Genomic DNA, 17873 nt, shown 5'->3' with positions numbered 1-17873 from the left:
TGACTTGGAGAGGATTCTAATAGATGACTTGGAGAGGAGATGAATCTAATAAATGACTTGGAGAGGAGAGGATTCTAATAAATGACTTGGAGAGGAGAGGATTCTAATAAATGACTTGGAGAGGAGAGTATTCTAATAAATGACTTGGAGAGGATTCTAATAAATGACTTGCAGAGAAGATGATTCTAATAAATGACTTGGAGAGGATTCTAATAAATGACTTGGAGAGGAGATTCTAATGAATGACTTGGAGAGGAGATGATTCTAATAAATGACTTGGAGAGGAATCTAATAAATGACTTGGAGAGGAGAGGATTCTAATAAATGACTTGGAGAGGAGAGGATTCTAATAAATGATTTGGAGAGAAGAGGATTCTAATAAATGACTTGGAGAGGAGAGGATTCTAATAAATGACTTGTAGAGGAAAGGATTCTAATAAATGACTTGGAGAGAAGAGGATTCTAATAAATGACTTGGAGAGGAGATTAATCTAATAAATGACTTGGAAAGTATCCTAATAAATGACTTGGAGAGGAGAGGATTCTAATAAATAACTTGGAGAGGATTGTAATAAATGACTTGGAGAGGATTCTAATAAATGACTTGGAGAGAAGAGGATTCTAATAAATGACTTGGAGAGGAGAGGATTCTAATAAATGACTTGGAGAGGAGAGGATTCTAATAAATGACTTGGGGAGGATTCTAATAAATGACTTGGAGAGAAGAGGATTCTAATAAATGACTTGGAGAGGATTCTAATAAATGACTTGGAGAGGAGAGGATTCTAATAAATGACTTGGAGAGTAGAGGATTCTAATAAATGACTTGGAGAGGAGAGTATTCTAATAAATGAATTGGAGAGGAGAGGATTCTAATAAATGACTTGGAGAGGATTCTAATAAATGACTTGGAGAGGAGATTCTAATGAATGACTTGGAGAGGAGAGGATTCTAATAAATGACTTGGAGAGGAGAGGATTCTAATAAATGACTTGGAGAGGAGAGTATTCTAATAAATGATTTGGAGAGAAGAGGATTCTAATAAATGACTTGGAGAGGAGAGGATTCTAATAGATGACTTGGAGAGGAACGGATTCTAATAAATGACTTGGAGAGAAGAGGATTCTAATAAATGACTTGGAGAGGAGATTAATCTAATAAATGACTTGGAAAGTATCCTAATAAATGACTTGGAGAGGAGAGGATTCTAATAAATAACTTGGAGAGGATTGTAATAAATGACTTGGAGAGGATTCTAATAAATGACTTGGAGAGAAGAGGATTCTAATAAATGACTTGGAGAGGAGAGGATTCTAATAAATGACTTGGAGAGGAGAGGATTCTAATAAATGAATTGGAGAGGAGAGGATTCTAATAGATGACTTGGAGAGGAGATGAATCTAATAAATGACTTGGAGAGGCTTCTAATAAATGACTTGGAGAGGAGAGGATCCTAATAAATGACTTGGGGAGGATTCTAATAAATGACTTGGAGATGATTCTAATAAATGACTTGGAGAGAAGAGGATTCTAATAAATGACTTGGAGAGGATTCTAATAAATGACTTGGAGAGGAGAGGATTCTAATACATGACTTGGAGAGGAGAGGATTCTAATAAATGACTTGGAGAGGAGAGGATTCTAATAAATGATTTGGAGAGAAGAGGATTCTAATAAATGACTTGGAGAGGAGAAGATTCTAATAAATGACTTGGAGAGGAGAGGGTTTTAATAAATGACTTGGAGAGAAGAGGATTCTAATAAATGACTTGGAGAGGAGATGCATCTAATAAATGACTTGGAAAGTATCCTAATAAATGACTTGCTGAGGAGAGGATTCTAATAAATGACTTGGAGAGGGTTCTAATAAATGACTTGGAGAGGATTCTAATAAATGACTTGGAGAGAAGAGGATTCTAATAAATGACTTGGAGAGGAGAGGATTCTAATAAATGACTTGGAGAGGAGAGGATTCTAATAAATGAATTGGAGAGGAGAGGATTCTAATAGATGACTTGGAGAGGAGATGAATCTAATAAGTGACTTGGAGAGGATTCTAATAGATGACTTGGAGAGGAGATGAATCTAATAAATGACTTGGAGAGGAGAGGATTCTAATAAATGACTTGGAGAGGAGAGGATTCTAATAAATGACTTGGAGAGGAGAGTATTCTAATAAATGACTTGGAGAGGATTCTAATAAATGACTTGCAGAGAAGATGATTCTAATAAATGACTTGGAGAGGATTCTAATAAATGACTTGGAGAGGAGATTCTAATGAATGACTTGGAGAGGAGATGATTCTAATAAATGACTTGGAGAGGAATCTAATAAATGACTTGGAGAGGAGAGGATTCTAATAAATGACTTGGAGAGGAGAGGATTCTAATAAATGATTTGGAGAGAAGAGGATTCTAATAAATGACTTGGAGAGGAGAGGATTCTAATAAATGACTTGGAGAGAAGAGGATTCTAATAAATGACTTGGAGAGGAGATTAATCTAATAAATGACTTGGAAAGTATCCTAATAAATGACTTGGAGAGGAGAGGATTCTAATAAATAACTTGGAGAGGATTGTAATAAATGACTTGGAGAGGATTCTAATAAATGACTTGGAGAGAAGAGGATTCTAATAAATGACTTGGAGAGGAGAGGATTCTAATAAATGACTTGGAGAGGAGAGGATTCTAATAAATGACTTGGGGAGGATTCTAATAAATGACTTGGAGAGAAGAGGATTCTAATAAATGACTTGGAGAGGATTCTAATAAATGACTTGGAGAGGAGAGGTTTCTAATAAATGACTTGGAGAGTAGAGGATTCTAATAAATGACTTGGAAAGGAGAGTATTCTAATAAATGAATTGGAGAGGAGAGGATTCTAATAAATGACTTGGAGAGGATTCTAATAAATGACTTGGAGAGGAGATTCTAATGAATGACTTGGAGAGGAGAGGATTCTAATAAATGACTTGGAGAGGAGAGGATTCTAATAAATGACTTGGAGAGGAGAGTATTCTAATAAATGATTTGGAGAGAAGAGGATTCTAATAAATGACTTGGAGAGGAGAGGATTCTAATAGATGACTTGGAGAGGAAATGATTCTAATAAATGACTTGGAGAGAAGAGGATTCTAATAAATGACTTGGAGAGGAGATTAATCTAATAAATGACTTGGAAAGTATCCTAATAAATGACTTGGAGAGGAGAGGATTCTAATAAATAACTTGGAGAGGATTGTAATAAATGACTTGGAGAGGATTCTAATAAATGACTTGGAGAGAAGAGGATTCTAATAAATGACTTGGAGAGGAGAGGATTCTAATAAATGACTTGGAGAGGAGAGGATTCTAATAAATGAATTGGAGAGGAGAGGATTCTAATAGATGACTTGGAGAGGAGATGAATCTAATAAATGACTTGGAGAGGCTTCTAATAAATGACTTGGAGAGGAGAGGATTCTAATAAATGACTTGGGGAGGATTCTAATAAATGACTTGGAGATGATTCTAATAAATGACTTGGAGAGAAGAGGATTCTAATAAATGACTTGGAGAGGATTCTAATAAATGACTTGGAGAGGAGAGGAGACTAATAAATGACTTGGAGAGGAGAGGAAACTAATAAATGACTTGGAGAGGAGAGGATTCTAATAAATGACTTGGAGAGGAGAGGATTCTATTAAATGACTTGGAGAGGAGAGGATTCTAATAAATGACTTGGAGAGGAGAGGATTCTAATAAATGACTTGGAGAGGAGAGGATTGTAATAAATGACTTGGAGAGGAGAGGATCCTAATAAATGACTTTGAGAGGAAAGGATTCTAATAAATGACTTGGAGAGGAGAGGATTCTAATTAATGACTTGGAGAGGAGAGGATTCCAATAAATGACTTGGAGAGGAGAGGATTCTAATTAATGACTTGGAGAGGAGAGGATTCTAATAAATGACTTGGAGAGGAGAGGATTCTAATAAATGACTTGGAGAGGAGAGGATTCTAATAAATGACTTGGAGTGGAGAGGATTGTAATAAATGACTTGGAGAGGAGAGGATTGTAATAAATGACTTTGAGAGGAAAGGATTCTAATAAATGACTTGGAGAGGAGAGGATTCTAATTAATGACTTGGAGAGGAGAGGATTCTAATAAATGACTTGGAGAGGAGAGGATTCTAATAAATGACTTGGAGAGGAGAGGATTCTAATAAATGACTTGGAGAGGAGAGGATTCTAATAAATGACTTGGAGAGTAGAGGATTCTAATAAATGACTTGGAGAGGAGAGGATTCTAATTAATGACTTGGAGAGGAGAGGATTCTAATAAATGACTTGGAGAGGAGAGGATTCTAATAAATGACTTGGAGAGGAGAGGATTCTAATAAATGACTTTGAGAGAAGAGGATTCTAATAAATGACTTGGAGAGGAGAGGATTCTAATAAATGACTTGGAGAGGATTCTAATAAATGACTTGGAGAGGAGATGATTGTAATAAATGACTTGGAGAGGATTGTAATAAATGACTTGGAGAGGAGAGGATTCTAATAAATGACTTGGAGAGGAGAGGATTCTAATAAATGACTTGGAGAGGAGAGGATTCTAATAAATGACTTGGAGAGGAGAGGGTTCTAATAAATGACTTGGAGAGGAGAGGGTTCTAATAAATGACTTGGAGAGGAGAGGGTTCTAATACATTACTTGGAGAGGAGAGAGTTCCAAGTCCACTGCGTTACCCATCAGTTTGCGCAACACTCAGAGTCCAGACTGTCTGTTTTGGTGAGTTTGTTTCTTCCACCCATCCCCTCCTCCCAGTGGGGGCTGAGTTATGGTAGCTAGTTCGTTCTGTTCTCACCGGAAACGACGCCCATGTTGCAGCAGTACACTCTTAGAAAAAAGGGTTCCAAAAGGGTTTTTCAGATGTCCCCATAGGAGAACCATTTTTGGTTCCAGGTAGAACTATTTTGGGTTACATGTAGAACCCTCTGTGTAAGAGTGTAGAGAGGGCATCGTTTAACAGAACGTCACATCGCTTGTCTTTTTAGGAGGTCCGCAATTAATCAGGGATGAAGAAGTTTTCATGTGCAGGCACGTTCATCTACCCGGCCAATCCCTGTCTTTCACATCTTGGCAGTGGATTTTCCAGTAGTATTTATATACTTTTGAATAAAATATTTATACGCTGTACAGAAATATTTTCATAATAGCACCTCATAAACCGGTGCTGTAGTGGGCCTGTAATGGAGGTCTGGACTCCTCCTGCCAGAGCACATTACAAAAATAAATGTCTCTCAGATTTTATCTTCTAATAATAGGACTTGATAGGCAGCGGGCAGCGTAGGACCTACTGTATGTGTGAGTTCGTCAATGCCGGGGTGTAGCAGCATTACTTTGTTATGTCTGAATAGTCTCTCTCTCTGTCTTTACAGATGTAGAAACTCAGCAAATTAGCAGCATTACTTTGTTCTGTCTGAAGACTCTCTGTTTACAGTTGCCAAAGTGCACTCCAGCATCTGTCACGCTGACAGAAAACAATGAATGGTATACTTCAAAAGGTCTCCTGAACCGTTATGAAAAGTCATGCTGCTGGCAACAGAGAGAGGTGGCATAACAAATACTACCTTATTACCTATGTAGCGCACTACTTTTGACCAAAACCCTGGGCAAAAGTAGTGCACTATATAAGAAATAGGGTGCTATTTGGGACACAGCCTATGATGAAAGCACTAACTTTGTGAAGAGTGAGGCAGCATAGAAGGTATTCATATCACAGTGAGAAAGGTAGCTATATTGAAGGTTAATCACTTATCCACTTATAGAGTCTGGAAATACCAAGGCTTTTGTATTGGGTAGGCCTTTGTGTATGGTAGAAGAGTCCAGTAAGAGATGTCTAATGAATGACACACAGGTTCTGGTTTACAACAGCAGGGGACCACTGACCTGACAGTCTAGACCAGGGATGTCCAACCCCTCTTCCTGGAGATCTACCATCCTGTGGGTTTTCAGTCCAACCCTAATTTAACACACCTGATTCTACTTATTAGCTGCTCAACAAGACCTTAACTAGCTGAATCAGATATGCTAAATTAGGGTTGGACTGAAAACCTACAGGACTTTCGATCTCCAGGAAGAGGGTTCGGACAGCCCTGGTCTAGACAGACACAGCAACAGTATGGAAATAGATTCATGATGCAACAAGTGAGCAGGTGAATAGGTTGAGGGGTTATTTTAGATGGATGGAAACGGCACATCCTGTAAGAGAAGTAATTATGGGCTATTGTAGAAAGTCAAATAAAAAGGTCAAGATGGTGGCAGAATGAAGATGACCTTTCTTCTGTCTGAGTCGTCCACCCACCTTCCTTTGTCTATGGCATTACACTGTCAATCTGTTGTCTAACTGTTGGCTAAACATGTCCCTAACTTTTGCTAGGCTTGGATCTCTGCAGAAAAATGTGTGAGAGAGAGACCTGGGCCCTGGCAGTAAACGCCAAAAATACAACCAATAATGATTTTCCAGAGAAGAACCAGATCTCAGGGAATTAGACCAAAGTTGTCAATTGGTACAAAATATATAGAGTACTGAACACACTACAATTACTTAGGTTTAAAAATAAACTCAACTGGACACCTTAATGAGGCAGTGAATGAACTGAGAGAGAAAGCACGCAGGGCATTCTACGCCATTAAAAATCTAATTCTAATTGAAATACCTACATTGCTGCCTGCCATAAAATGAGGGACAGTGTCTGACAGACCAACCAACCTGCACATGTCCTCTATGCCATTGTTATTATTATTGTTCAATGTATGGTTATTTTTACCCTTGATTATTGTTGTTACTGTTGTCCCGTTGACAATTATTATTTTAATTATGTTCATATTGTAAATCTCCAAAGAAAGTTTAGGCAATATCTACGTTGTTACGTCATGCCAATAAAGCAAATTGAATTGAATTGAATTGAGAGAGAAAGACACAGACAGACACACAGACCCACACACACACATAGAGAGAGAGAGAGACAGAGAGAGAGAGAGAGAGAGAGGGAGAGAGACAGAGAGAGACAGACAGACAGACAGACAGACACAGAGAGACACAGACAGAGAGAGAGAGAGACACTGAGAGAGACAGACACAGAGAGAGAGAGAGAGAGAGAGAGAGAGAGAGAGACAGCGACACAGAGAAAGAGAGAGTGACAGAGAGAGAGAGACAGAGACACAGAGAGATACAGAGAGAGAGAGAGAGAGAGAGAGAGACAGAGAGAGAGAGAGATAGAGAGAGAGAGACAGCGACACAGAGAAAGAGAGAGCGACAGAGAGAGAGACAGAGAGAGAGAGAGAGTGAGAGAGAGAGAGAGAGAGAGAGAGAGACAGAGACAGAGACAGAGACAGAGACAGAGACAGAGAGAGAGAGAGAGACAGAGACAGAGAGAGAGACAGAGAAGTGAGGACACATGAGGAAAGAGCCTCCATGGCTGGGTGGGTTCAGAATGTTCCGGTCAGTAGAGGGCACTCTTTCTTTCTTCTGGTCTGAATCATCCTCTGCTTCTCCTCTCCTCCTGCTCCAGACAGACAGCCTTGACAGCTGGCTGAGAGAGAGAGAGAGAGAGAGAGGAAACTTCCAAGGCATTCATTCATCATAGGATATTAAGAGTTGTAATAGAGCAATGGAAGATGTGTATGACTCATACAACTGTTCCTGAAAAAGAAGTATTACCAGGATTTCCCTCCTTCTCCTTTTAGCCGGAGCCAGAGGCTGACAGGCCTTGGTGTAGGGCCTCCGTGTCAGAGTATGTGAGCGGAGCTGGAGCGGATCGTGCCCAATTTGACTGGAGCGCGGAGCGAGATTCCCAAAGACTGGAGCGTCGGCCTTCTCGCCCGCTCCAATTTTCCTCCAATAGCGCTCACTTCACGAACTCAGGGCTTGCCCGGCCCAGCATGCATTTGTAGTCACTCACCACCTTCCGGAGACACTTGAAACCCCACCTCTTTAAGGAATACCTGGGATAGGATAAAGTAATCCTTCTACCCCACCACAAAAAAAATTAATATATATATATATATATATATATATATATAACTATTGTGAAGTGGTTGTCCCACTGGCTATGATAAGGTGAATGCACCAATTTGTAAGTCGCTCTGGATAAGAGCGTCTGCTAAATGACGAAAATGTAGATGTAATGTAAATGTAGTCTACTTGGGTGCTGCTATAGCCCAGGGCTTGCCCGGCCCAGCATGCATCTGTAGTCTACTTGTGTGTTGCTATAGCCCCTTGCTTTAGCTACTGTCATGGAGTTCAATAAATATTTTCATAAAGAAACTGATAAAACACACAGGTGCTAAATCAAGGTGACTTACAAAGATGAGCAAGAGAGGGAGTGCGGTGATGTAGTGTCCACAACTAAAGAATCACTGTGGAATCTGAAAAGACACGTATCCTGAAAGCATGATGGGGTACTTATTACTACGTGCACATGCTAAAAGAAAGGAACGAGGTGGGTAGATAACTAAGTGTGTCATTGTAGCAAAGTATTTATACACTAAAAATCCGATTTCTTAAACGTTTAGTTCATTTTTGTTCTATTATCTATACAACAGGCCATCATTGATTTTGGCCCAATAGGCCTGGCATATTCCCACGTTTCAAGGAGCTTTCCGTTTTGATTGAGTTATTTTGCCTTAAAACCTTAAAAGAAAAAGTGTTTACCATCCCCAGTGGCTCTGCAAGTGAGGAGAGGATATTCTCCACTGCTGGCCTGCTCTCCAGGCACCATCGCATGAGCCTGAAGCCACAGACTGGCCAAACTCGTGTTTCTAAAAATGAAGTTAAAGGCACTAATAAGTCATTTATCGTTTAATTTCTATTTACTTCTAAGTAATTTACAGCCTTCTTAGCCTTCCTGTCTGTCTCCTGACCTATTTAGAGTGTTTATATGCTGTTTAATATGACATGTAGCCTATTTGAAATGATGAGCGCTTCTTACATTCAGCTTTTCATGTTTATTAAAATACAGTTCATTCAAATCCATATGGTTTTGTTTCAATACTTCAAAAACAAATGGTAGGTCCAGGTAGTCACAAAAATAGATGTGTGTTTAGTTAAATTGTGATTTTAATGAATGGAGCAAATTTGGAGCGGCTGTTTTTTTTTTTCTGTGAGCAAAGAGTGGTTTTTAGCGGAGCTGTTGGAAAGGACGTGGTTCGCCGGAGCAACCGCTCAACTCCGCTCACATGCTCTGCTCCGTGTTTCTGAATAAATAACCATACTGTATGTATGTAGGGTGAAGGAAGGGAACATACTAGGCTTAAAAGGAAAATAATATATATATATATTATTCTTCCTATCCTGTGCCATGGATTTTTTAAATATTTTTTTACCCTCCCATTTTTGGGTTGAAATGATTGGTTTCCTTTCCCCAGGAACATGACCACGGATTGTCCATCACAAAGACAAGCAGAGAGGCAGCGGTACGGTGTGGGATTGATTCCTCAGTGACATTTCACACCTAGAATTCAGTCTGCAATGCGGCCAATCTGATCCCTTTAATTCAGATTTTCTTTTGGTCATGTGTAGGGAGCAGAGTGATGGAAATGTCCTCCATTTAAAATGTTCTCTCTCGCTCTCTCCGTGTGCCCATTAGTTTGAGCTCCCAGTGATTTCTGGGAGACTTCCATGGAAAGTGGGGAAACGTTCGTATGAAAACGTGTCTGTCGGCATTGCCGTGTGAGGTGTCACCTGACAGAAGTTGGCGGTAAATGCCAAACCCTACCTGTGGCAGAATGACAGGAAGGAGAGAAAAATAAATAGAACAGGGAATGGAAAGGAAAGGTGATAAATGAGGGCAACTGTAAACACTTTGGTAACTGTAAACAGAGACTCTTCAGACAGAACAAAGTAATGCTGCTACTTTGCTGAGTTTCTACATCTGTAAAGACAGAGAGAGAGACTATTCAGACAGAACAAAGTAATTCTGCTACACCCCGGCATTGACGAACTCCCGGCAGTGGAGGACAGAAGAGCTGTAACTATCAGGACTAGAGTCCCCATGCGTTTTATATTGCAGTCATTCTGGGATCATTTTAAGGCTTGATTCAATCTGTATCGCTGAAGATCCTCGGCGCAATTGAAATTGAAAGGGAATTTCCGAATGAGCCGACATGTTCACCGTGTGTGTTTACCGTGTGTGTTTACCGTGTGTGTTCACCGTGTGTGTTCACCGTGTGTGTTTACCGTGTGTGTTTACCGTGTGTGTTTACCGTGTGTGTTCACCGTGTGTGTTCACCGTGTGTGTTCACCGTGTGTGTTTACCGTGTGTGTTCACCGTGTGTGTTCACCGTGTGTGTTTACCGTGTGTGTTTACCGTGTGTGTTTACCGTGTGTGTTTACCGTATGTGTTTACCGTGTGTGTTCACCGTGTGTGTTTACCGTGTGTGTTCACCGTGTGTGTTTACCGTGTGTGTTCACCGTGTGTGTTTACCGTGTGTGTTCACCGTGTGTGTTCACCGTGTGTGTTCACCGTGTGTGTTCACCGTGTGTGTTTACCGTGTGTGTTCACCGTGTGTGTTCACCGTGTGTGTTTACCGTGTGTGTTTACCGTATGTGTTTACCGTATGTGTTTACCGTGTGTGTTCACTGTGTGTGTTTACCGTGTGTGTTTACCGTGTGTGTTCACTGTGTGTGTTTACCGTGTGTGTTCACCGTGTGTGTTCACCGTGTGTGTTTACCGTGTGTGTTCACCGTGTGTGTTTACCGTGTGTGTTCACCGTGTGTGTTCACCGTGTGTGTTGACCGTGTGTGTTCACCGTGTGTGTTGACCGTGTGTGTTGACCGTGTGTGTTTACCGTGTGTGTTTACCGTGTGTGTTCACCGTGTGTGTTCACCGTGTGTGTTCACCGTGTGTGTTCACCGTGTGTGTTTACCGTGTGTGTTCACCGTGTGTGTTCACCGTGTGTGTTTACCGTGTGTGTTTACCGTGTGTGTTTACCGTGTGTGTTTACCGTATGTGTTTACCGTGTGTGTTCACCGTGTGTGTTTACCGTGTGTGTTCACCGTGTGTGTTTACCGTGTGTGTTTACCGTGTGTGTTCACCGTGTGTGTTTACCGTGTGTGTTCACCGTGTGTGTTCACCGTGTGTGTTGACCGTGTGTGTTCACCGTGTGTGTTTACCGTGTGTGTTTACCGTGTGTGTTGACCGTGTGTGTTTACCGTGTGTGTTTACCGTGTGTGTTTACCGTGTGTGTTCACCATGTGTGTTTACCGTGTGTGTTTACCGTGTGTGTTTACTGTGAATGCAGTCTCTGTGAACGTGGGAACATTGCCTTTAAGTTTCAATCACACTATAGCGCCAATATTCAGCGATATGGATTGAATCAAGCCCTTAGTGTTGTGGTAATATTCTCTACTATGAAATTCATTTAATTATTAAGGATATATTTAGGTAAACATTTTTATGTATAGCTTGATACATAAATAAAATGTCTATCTCTGTCCCTCACCAGACTCCCCGGCCGCTGAACATCATCAAGCAGAACAACGGCGAGCAGATCATCCGCCGGCGCACGCGGAAGCGCCTCAACCCCGACCCTCTGCCCTCCGAACCCGTGGGCTCCAAGCAGCAGAGGGTCAACAGCGAGGAGCGCCTCAACGGCAGTCCCCTGGAGCGCCGGCCAGGAGAGGATGGGCCAGGCTCGGACGGAGGGCCCGTCCCTCGCCCCGTCCCTCGCAGAGGGGAGCCCCCGAACGCCCTGGGCAAGTACGAGGCCTACGGCTCCTCTGGGGCAAAGAGCCACCCCAGCCCCCGCTCCACCCATGCCTTCCTAGTTAGCCAGACCCTGGAGATCCACAAGCGATTGCCTCCTTTGCACATACACAACAAGAACCCTGCGGAGGGAGGGGCGGAGGGGAACGGGGTGGGCTCAACCGGGGTCCATCACACGGGCTTGGAGGGGAAGGGCAGCTTGTCCTCCGAGAGGGGTAGCCCCATCGAGAAGTACATGCGTCCCTCCAAACAGGCCAGCTACTCGCCACCGGGCAGTCCCATCGAGAAGTACCAGTACCCGTTCTTAAGCCTGCCCTTCATCCACAACGACCTGCAGAGCGAGTCCGACTGGATGCGCTTCTGGACTAAGTACAAGATGTCTGTTCCGGGCAACCCACAGTACCTAGGTCACATGCCTGGTCTGCCCAACCCTTGCCAAAGCTTTGTGCCTTACCACACCTTTAACTTACCCCCACACTACCCTCTCACGCCCTCCACCGGCCCCGAAAGCGACATCCCTCTTGACCTGGCCATCAAACATTCCAAACTGCCCCCCACCGCCAACGGCTCCACCGCCTCTGCCATTACCGTCAAGGAGAGAAGTAGCAGCGCCGACAAACGGGCCTTGCCCACGGTCCCGGCGGAGAAGGAGGAAGAGAAGCATAGAGAGCAGCAGGGGAGAAGAGAGGACAAAGTAGAAGAGGGGGCATCCCCCCAGCCTCCTCCTCCGCTAGACATTGCAGCCAAGCCGGAGAGGGTGGACCAGGGCACTCAGGATGAGCTGACCAGTAAGGAGAGGGTGGACCAGGGCACTCAGGATGAGCTGACCAGTAAGGAGATGTTGGACCAGGGCACTCAGGATGAGCTGACCAGTAAGGAGAGGGTGGACCAGGGCACTCAGGATGAGCTGACCAGTAAGGAGATGTTGGACCAGGGCACTCAGGATGAGCTGACCAGTAAGGAGATGTTGGACCAGGGCACTCAGGATGAGCTGACCAGTAAGGAGAGGGTGGACCAGGGCACTCAGGATGAGCTGACCAGTAAGTGCGTCCACTGTGGCATCCTCTTCCTGGATGAGGTTATGCACGCCCTGCACATGAGCTGCCATGCTGACGCAGGGCCCTTCCAGTGCAGCATCTGCCTGCACGCCTGCACAGACAAGTATGACTTCACCACACACATACAGAGAGGGCTTCACCTGCCAACCGCCGAAGCTGAGACTGAGGCCGAGGCTGAGGCCGAGACAGAGGCCGTTGCTCCAAAGGACTCTGTGTGATTTTGGTGCACCACAGACTTGGACTTCTAGCACAGGCATAGCAGTATGAAAAATAAGAAAATAAACTGACAAACGCGACGTACTGTAATGATTGAATGAGAAGAAGACTTCTCGCTCAACGTGATAGCTTCTGTAGGGAACTCATATCATCTAAACATTTATATTGGACATAATACTTTTTTTTTTTTCTTCTGTTTTTGTAAAGGAAAACGCATTTGAAGAAAATGGTACTACAAGTAGCTGCTTATTTTTAGTTTTTTGCTATTGTTTATTTTTTATTTGGAAGTGTAACTATGACAAGGCAGTTCAGCGAACAACAAGGTACATCTGCACATGTTTTGGGGATTCGTTTATTATGCAGTGGGTTGGATGTTCTTTTTCCTGGTTGGTTCAATGTTCCAAATGGAATGAGGAAGTGTGAATTGATATGTAAAATGGGGAGATGGGAAACGTCAGTCGTCTGTCATAATCTCCTTCACGGTGGATGGGCAGAGCGATGACGAGTGATTGGATCGTCCTCAAATAAACGTCCTCAGGGAACGCCCGTGGCTGTGTCAAAAAAACATATCCTACAATGGTTTCAGTCGCATTGGTCTCCACTTAACATCCAACTAAGTGTCTTATGTTTTAATGTATTTTTGTTATGGATACAGTTTGGTCTTTTTTTGGGGGGGGGGGGGAGTTCTATTGTCACAGAACTTCCTCTAGACATTTTAAGCTGCTGCCTTAGTTGCTAGGATGCAAACCTTATATCACTAAAGACATTTGAGAAGGAAGAAAAATGCAAAAATTAATATTTTTTTCTAAGTTGTTAATATGAAAAATTCATAATATCAGTGCCTGATATATTGAACAAAGTATTTTCTACATGGTATGTTGATATGCAACATCGACTTTGCATTGAGTAAAGGGCAACGAGCCTGGCTCTGCTAAACTGTTTACATTTGCAAATGTAGCAAACAAGGTAATGAAGCAAAATGCCTGCAATTCAGAGTATTTTTCTCTCACGAGGACAGGACGATCACGTAACAAAACAGAGGCCTTTTTGTCAGAAGGTTGAATGGGAGATGAAATGCAGTCAAATGATTTGTTTTGTTTGTTTCATTGGCACGGAGGCACTATCCATTCCATGTCTTTCTTTGTGTGCTCCTACACTTTGCAATGCTTTATTGTCTATACAAATGCTCTGTATTGGACTTTGTTCATCCTGGATGTATGTTTTTTTTTTTTTTTTTAAGAGAAGCTGCTATACTGTAGCTTGGTCATAAGTCATGTTCTGTGAGCTTTATAGCTTTGAGCATCATAGGTTTTACTATCCAGGTATTTCAACTTACTATACCGTACACAAGGCCCCATTGTTTGTATGTCTATTGAATTTAAATTTATATAATACTCTAATATTTGGCTTTGATTTGAACGTAGCATGAAATTCTACTTGTTCCATGGACAGGTGAAACAGGTGCCTTTTGACAGAAAGAAGCCATTGAATATCAACAATGTTGAGTGCTTTTTTCAACAAATTAGCTGTAGTGTAACACCTCAACCTGGATGATGGCCTTGTAGTCCAAGCATTTGACATTATGTAGATAGATGAATGCCATTTAAGCGACAAAACAAATGTTACTTCCACACAGTTACCACACAGCAACATTATCCCTCTATTTAGCTTGTTAGTATTTTGCTAGTAGACGACGTGTTTCGCCTCTAAAAGACTCTCATTCATGTGTTTTTTTGCCCCTCTCTCTCTCTCTCTCTCTCTCTCTCTCTCTCTCTCTCTCTCTCTCTCTCTCTCTCTCTCTGTCTGTCTCTGTCTCGCTCTCACTCTCTCGCTCTCTCTCTATCTCACTCTCTCTCGCTCTCTCTCTCTGTCTCTCTCACTCTCTCTATATCTCTCTCGCTCTCTCTCTCACTCTCTCTCTTTCTCTGCCTCTCTCTCTTTCGTTTGTGTGAGCACTTCTTCCTATGATTCCCATTGCTGCTGAAAGGAATCGAACATGAGTTCAATCTAAACTGTCCATCCTCTGATGTACATAGTTATTTATACATGATCAGCGGAGAATGAAATGAGAGCCTGCCTGGAATTCGGCAAGCGAGGATTATTAGTGTGAAGTAGCGATGAAATCAACATAGCCTTACAATGTTGCTACAAACGCCTCTCGGAAACAAAAAAACTGTAATAATAATAATAAAATCATTGCATTTCACAGAAGCATTCATATGATTTGAAATAACATAAGGAACGATTTTTGTTTTAAGTTTTAATTTGAAAAATGTTAACGCTTGCACTTCAGTTATTCTGTTTTATTGAAAAGGAAGAAAGATTATAATGTTAAATGTGTTATTAGCATGCTATACACAGGTACTGCAAAAATAATTAGCAGGAGTGATCATGCCTATCACCTAGAAGCCCAAGACGAAGAAACCATGGACAGACAGGAGTATCTGTGTGTGGGAGAAGAAACATCATAGATAGATACAGACAGGAGTATCTGTGTGTGGAAGAAGCCAATAAACCAGTGTGGACACGGACATGGCAAAAAAGGTTTTTGTAAATGTTTTAACAATAATTTTTAGAATGTTGTTTCTTGTTTTTACACTTTATTGCATAAAAGTCGGATTTAGATTGTTTGTTTCTTTATTTAGTTTTTTTCTGCTACCACCTTTACGTTTTTGTGTTGTAGGGTTTTACATGCAAAAAAAATTCTACAAAGATGGCAAAGATGTCTACATCTAAACTTGAATAATAATGATAATAATAATTAATAAAGTAATAACAAAACATGTTCTGAAATCTCTTTTTATTCAGTGATGCTTCCCATGACCATGCTGTGATGTATATGTAACTACACACAGCTAACTATATGTACTTACATGTAACTACGTAGTTATGTATAAACACCTGTAATTCAGTCTTCTGTATCTTGGAAGGAAAGCAGAGGATTGGTCCTTTCACAAATGAAGTGGGCCTATCGGACCATACCCTCTCAGTTCAAGGCCAAGAGCTTAAGGTCACCTTTCAACCCATTGAACCAGAAGAAGTGGGGCACGGACTTGCATACGAGGGATCCCATGGTACAACAAGCTAAATAAAACCTCCAACCTCTCTCTGCCTGGTGAGACTTCACTCTATTGATTTGTACCCCAGTGTTTTGCTGGTGTTCTAGGAAAGGAGCGTAATTATATTCCAGGGTAGACGAGCTGTCAAGGCGTCAGTGTAATGCGGTAGGCGAAGTCAGGCGCAGGACACAGAGCTAATCAAAAAGGTGTACTTTACTCGTAGGTAAATGAATTAACAAATCCTCCACGCAGGGAGGAAACAAACCCGCACACTAACGACAACCAAAACATGAACAAATACACACAACACACAGTGTGAGACAGAGGGTTAAATAGGGAAGACATAACTACATGATGGGAAACAGGTGTGACCAATGAAGACGAAACAAGTCGAACATAGACACATGGATCGGTAGTAGCTAGTACGAACGTCGAAGCCTGCCCGAGCAAGGAGGAGAGTGACAGTACCCCCCACTTGACGCGCGGCTCCAGCCGTGCGCCGACCCCGGCCTCGGGGACGGCCAGGAGGACGCGAAGCAGGGCGAGTCGGATGACTATGGTGGAAATCCCTCAACATGGAGGGATCAAGGATGTCCCTCCTAGGGACCCAGCACCGTTCCTCCGGACCGTACCCCTGCAGGCCCCCCACCCGACGGGCCCCACCCGGCCTGAGGAGAGACACATGGAACGAGGGGTTAATACGGTAATTAAGAGGAAGCTGTAACCTATAACAAACCTTGTTCAATCTCCTCAGGACTTTAAATGGCCCCACAATCCGCCGACCCAGCTTCCGGCAGGGCAGGCGAAGGGGCAGGTTTCGGGTCGAGAGCCAGACCCAGTCCCCCGGTGCATACACCGGGGCCTCACTGCGGTGGCGATCGGCGCTCGCCTTTTGTCGCCTGATGGCCCGCTGCAGGTGTACATGAGCAGCGTTCCAGGTCTCTTCCGAGCGCCGAAACCACTCATCCACCGCAGGAGCCTCGATCTGGCTCTGATGCCAAGGTGCCAGGACCGGCTGATAACCTAACACACACTGGAAAGGAGTAAGGTTAGTAGAGGAGTGGCGGAGTGAGTTTTGGGCAATCTCTGCCCTGGGGATAAAACCCGGCCACTCCCCCTGCCGGTCCTGGCAATAGGACCGCAGAAACCTACCCACATCCTGGTTAACTCTCTCCACCTGCCCATTACTCTCGGGGTGAAAGGTAAGGCTGATCGAGACCCCCAGACGTTCCATGGACGCCCTCCACCTTGAGGTGAACTAGGGACCCCGATCCGACACAATATCCTCAGGTACCCCGTAGTGCCGGAAGACGTGTGTAAACAGGGCCTCAGCAGTTTTTAGGGCTGTAGGGAGACCTGGCATAGGAATGAGACTGCAGGACTTGGAAAACCAATCCACAACGACCAGGATCGTGTTGTTCCCTTGTGAGGGGGGAAGGTCCGTAACAAAATCCACCGATAGGTGGGACCACTGCCGTTGTGGAACGGGTAGGGGTTGTAACTTCCCTCTGGGCAGGTGTCTAGGTGCGTTACACTGAGCAGGATGAAACATAAACCCTCATGTCCTTGGCTAAAGTGGGCCACCAGTACTTCCCACTAAGACAGTGCACTGTCCGACCGATGCCAGGATGACCAGAGGAGGGTGACGTGTGAGTCTCAATAGATCAATCGATCGCGAACCTCGAGTGGCACGTACATCCGACCCTCTGGACACTGGGGGGGAGTGGGCTCGGTATGTAACGCCCCTCGATGTCCGCGTCAACTTCCCACACCACCGGTGCCAC

The 17873-nt window shown here is 43.2% G+C and overlaps 1 protein-coding gene across 1 annotated transcript in view; it reads left to right on the top strand.

Moving 5' to 3' along the window:
- LOC121585807 (zinc finger transcription factor Trps1-like) overlaps positions 1-14825 on the top strand; it is a 192799-nt gene extending 177974 nt beyond the window's left edge. Inside the window, exon 7 of the mRNA XM_045226583.1 lies at positions 11497-14825. Within this exon, the coding sequence (XP_045082518.1) occupies positions 11497-13032 (1536 nt within the window). The 3' untranslated portion in view covers positions 13033-14825. The remainder of the gene's footprint in view (positions 1-11496) is intronic.
- The last annotated feature ends 3048 nt before the right edge of the window (positions 14826-17873 follow it).

Source organism: Coregonus clupeaformis, chromosome 17 (assembly GCF_020615455.1).
Source record: "Coregonus clupeaformis isolate EN_2021a chromosome 17, ASM2061545v1, whole genome shotgun sequence".
Lineage (NCBI taxonomy): Eukaryota > Metazoa > Chordata > Actinopteri > Salmoniformes > Salmonidae > Coregonus > Coregonus clupeaformis.
The sequence above is the reverse complement of the archived record's forward strand: the minus strand, read 5'-3'. Positions and strand labels throughout refer to the sequence as shown.